The sequence below is a fragment of the Nerophis ophidion genome, unplaced genomic scaffold (assembly GCF_033978795.1).
Source record: "Nerophis ophidion isolate RoL-2023_Sa unplaced genomic scaffold, RoL_Noph_v1.0 HiC_scaffold_62, whole genome shotgun sequence".
Classification (NCBI taxonomy): Eukaryota; Metazoa; Chordata; class Actinopteri; order Syngnathiformes; family Syngnathidae; genus Nerophis; species Nerophis ophidion.
Window position 1 is genome coordinate 285,109 of NW_026906984.1, and position 4,047 is coordinate 289,155.

Sequence of the window (4,047 nt, forward strand, 5' to 3'; positions counted from 1 at the left end):
ATGCAGTAACATATTGTGTAATTTCTAATTGTATTATTTAATCGAACAATTTTTATTAATGTACTTGTTTATTTACTGTTAATATCTGGTTACTTTATCCGAGGAAAAAAAATACTGGAAATTATCTATTATTTTACTGCATATTTCAGCCTGTGTAACCTGTTTTAAGATAGTTCTATTAGTAATTCTATATGAAATAATTTAATCGCAAAATTTAATTTAAACCATATCGTCTATCCACAGTAAAAAGTCCTGTTGTCCTGGTTTGTTTTTCTTTTCCTGTGAATAATGTTGTTAAGAGCAGCGTGTTTGTGCGTCACTGAGATTTCAAGACAGTTCTTACAATAACTTGTTTTTCCTAAGTGCATGTAAAAGTACTGAATGCATTGTGTGACTGAGCAGACATGGTGTGTGTTTGTCTTGCAGACATCTGTGAAGAACATCTTCACCCTGAGCAACAGAAGTGGAGCTTCAGGATGCAGACGGAGGAGCCACAGCCCTTCCACATTAAGAAGGAAGAGGAATACCCACTGACCCCCATTTTTAAAGAGGAATAGTAGGACCCACAGACACCCCATTTTAAAAAGGAAGCGGTGGATCAAATGAGCCCTCACATTAAGGAGGAAGAGGAGGAACACAGCATCAGTCAGCAGGGAGAGCATCTTGAAGGACTGGAGGAGGTTGATGTCACCAAGATGCCAGTGACTGGTGTCCCTGTGAAGAGTGAAGGTGATGAGGTGAAAGGTGAAAGTGAGGAGAGGGGAGGGGGGGAGCCTCCAAGCAGCAGCTCAACACAACACATGACAACAGAAGCTGATGGAGACCACTGTGGAGGATCACAAGCAGACAAGCTCTTAGCTCCACTATCAGATAGTGAGGACACAACGTCACACTCTCCTGACACTGATGATGAAGACTCTAAAGATGATAAGACATGTCACACTGACAACACTCACTTCACATCTTCTCTCTGTCACAAAACTTTTAAATACCATTGTCGTCTGAAATCACACATGAGAACACACACTGGAGAAAAACCTTTTTCTTGCTCAGAATGTGGTAAAGGTTTTACACGAAGTCAACATTTGAAAGTACACATGAGAACACACACTGGAGAAAAACCTTTTTCATGTTCAATCTGCGGTAAAGATTTTACTCAGAGGTACGATTTGAAAAGACACATGAGAACACACACTGGAGAAAAACCTTTTTCATGTTCAATCTGCAGTAACGATTTTACTCACAGGCAACATTTGAACACACACAAGAGAATACACACTGGAGAAAAACCTTTTTCATGTTCAATCTGCGGTAAAGATTTTACTCAGAGGTACGATTTGAAAAGACACATGAGAACACACACTGGAGAAAAACCTTTTTCATGTTCAATCTGCAGTAACGATTTTACTCACAGGCAACATTTGAACACACACAAGAGAATACACACTGGAGAAAAACCTTTTACTTGCTCAGAATGCTGTAAAAGATTTGCGCGAAAAGCAGAGTTAAAAAGACACATGAGAATACACACTGGAGAAAAACCATTCATGTGCTCAATTTGTGGCAAAGGATTCTCCCAGAAGGGACATTTGGTAAACCACACAAAAACACACACTGGAGAAAAACCTTTTTCATGTTCAATCTTTGGTAAAGGATTTACTCAAAGGCACCTTTTCAAAGCACACATTAGAAGACACACAGGAGAAAAACCTTTTTCATGTTCAATGTGTGGTAAAGCTTTTACTCGAAGTGACCATTTCAAAGCACACATGAGAATACACACTGGAGAAAAAACATTTTTATGTTCAATCTGCGGTAAAGATTTTACCCGAAGGGACCATTTCAAAGCACATATGAGAATACACAATGAATAAAAAACCTTTTCACTGTTAAGAATGTGGTGAAGCTTTTGTACAATGAAGCACTTTGAAAGTACACATGAGAACACACACTGGAGAAAAACCTTTTTCCTGCTCAGAATGTGTTAAAGCGTTTGTGTGAAAAAGCACATTGAAAGTAGCCATGAGAACACACACTGGAGACATACCTTATTGTAACCTGGGTGACAAAACCCCATTAAATATCCTCATTTAAATATCCTTTTAAAACCCCATTGAATATTCTTCGTAATTAAATCTTCCTATTTAAATAATTGTATTTAAATATCCTCTCAAAACCCCATTGAATATTATTTCTAATTAAATATCTTTCTATTTAAATATCATTTTACTTGAATATCCTATTTATTTTCGTGTCTTTGCGTGCGTCATTACGTCACGCGGTCATGTGACCTACTGCGGGAAGCATAAAATCCAGTAGTGGGCTGCTTCCAGGAAGAGCGAGAGGGACGTTGCTGCAGGAGCCAACTACTGAAGCCGTGGGTCGTCGTGCGAGAGTGTTTAAGTGGGATTTATCTGCGGAATTGGCCATGTTGGATGGCGAGCTAGAGCCTGAAGCTTTATGCCTGGAACTGAACCAACCCAACTGAATCCACCCAACCGAGCCGGGCGGCTAGGAGGCTCCTCAGCAGCCGCTCTGTTTTTTCCCTTTGGTTTTCCATAAGGCAATGTGTTCATTTCTGTCCTCCTGAACCTTCACATTTACCCCGTTACCTTCACTAAAACCCCTCTGGACACTGCCACCACAACGTGGACTTTGCGAGGTCGTTTAATGAACTGTCGTGTTGCGCCTATACCATTCTTGGTAAAAACAAGGACTGAATCAAGTACTGTATCACATTGTAAATATTGAACGTTCTGTAATTTATGTTGAAAATGTGAATGGCCATTCCAATTTACATGTCTTTTTGTTGTTGTTTTTTTTCCCTATAATTCTTTAATATAATTTGGTACCATTTAAACATAAAACCTGTGTTCAGTCTTCATTACTCTCCATTCCTAGAGCTGAATTGAGTTTCTTCTGATCTAGCCCAGTTATATAATTCATTGTTTACTTAATACTTGCACAGTGCTTTACTTAAGTAACATGCAGGCTACATTATACAAATATTGTAAAAGTTTTATACAAAGTCTGCTTTTGAAAAGACTCATGAGAATACACACTGATAAGTAAGTGTTGAGTTGCAGTGTGTGTGGTGAAAGATTATCTTCTAGGCTTCACGGTGAAAGAGGGGTGAGTGCGTCTGCCTCACAATACAAAGGTCCTGAGTAGTCCTGTGTTCAATCCCGGGCTCGGGATCTTTTTGTGTGAGGTTTGCATGTCCTCCCCGTGAATGTGTGGGTTCCCTCTGGGTACTCCGGCTTCCTCCCACTTCCTGTCAAAGTTTGTTGTTGACGAACCCCATGATGCGGAGACGGAGTCAGGCATTGAATAAGGAAACATGGTTTTAATATAAAATACTAGAACAAAACCAAACAAAGGGTACAAACAAAAAGCACCCACATAGGAGGACAACAACCCAAGAGAGCTAGCATGGGAGCTAGAAAACAAAAAGGAACTTTAGTTGGAAAACAGAAGTCGTACTTGTACTTAGAAAACAAACTGGAAGCAGGGAACAAAAGGCACTAAGCTAAAAACCGCAATCAAACATAGCTTACAGCAACGCTGCATGGACAAGACAAGATACGACAGGTAGCAAAGACAAGTGCGACATGTGGCAACGACAATAATCCAGCACTGACTGGAGGAAAAAAGCAGGTAAAATAGGAGCGGGCTGATTGTAGCCAGGTGTAGCCAGGTGCCAATCAGCCGCAGCTGAGGGAAAAACAGCACACAGGGAGACAAACAGGAAGCTGGACCAAAATAAGAGTGCTGACAGGAACTAAGGACAGGATATTCTAAACACATAGAGGAGAAACTAAAACACAAACCGTCAGTGGCAAGTGTGACATTTCCCAAGACATGCACCTGGGGATAGGCTCCTCCCACCTCCAAAGACATGCACCTGGGGATAGGCCCCTCCCACCTCCAAAGACATGCACCTGGGGATAGGCCCCTCCCAACTCCAAAGACATGCACCTGGGGATAGGCCCCTCCCACCTCCAAAGACATGCACCTGGGGATAGGCTCCTCCCACCTCCAAAGACA

The 4,047-nt window shown here is 41.1% G+C and overlaps 1 protein-coding gene across 1 annotated transcript; it reads left to right on the top strand.

The window, feature by feature from the left end:
• Positions 1-442: 442 nt before the first annotated feature.
• On the top strand, positions 443-2,886 carry LOC133547106 (zinc finger protein OZF-like). The gene has a single exon (XM_061892932.1). The coding sequence runs from the start codon at positions 603-605 to the stop codon at positions 1,872-1,874; it is 1,272 nt and encodes a 423-aa protein (XP_061748916.1). The 5' UTR covers positions 443-602; the 3' UTR covers positions 1,875-2,886.
• Positions 2,887-4,047: the final 1,161 nt, after the last annotated feature.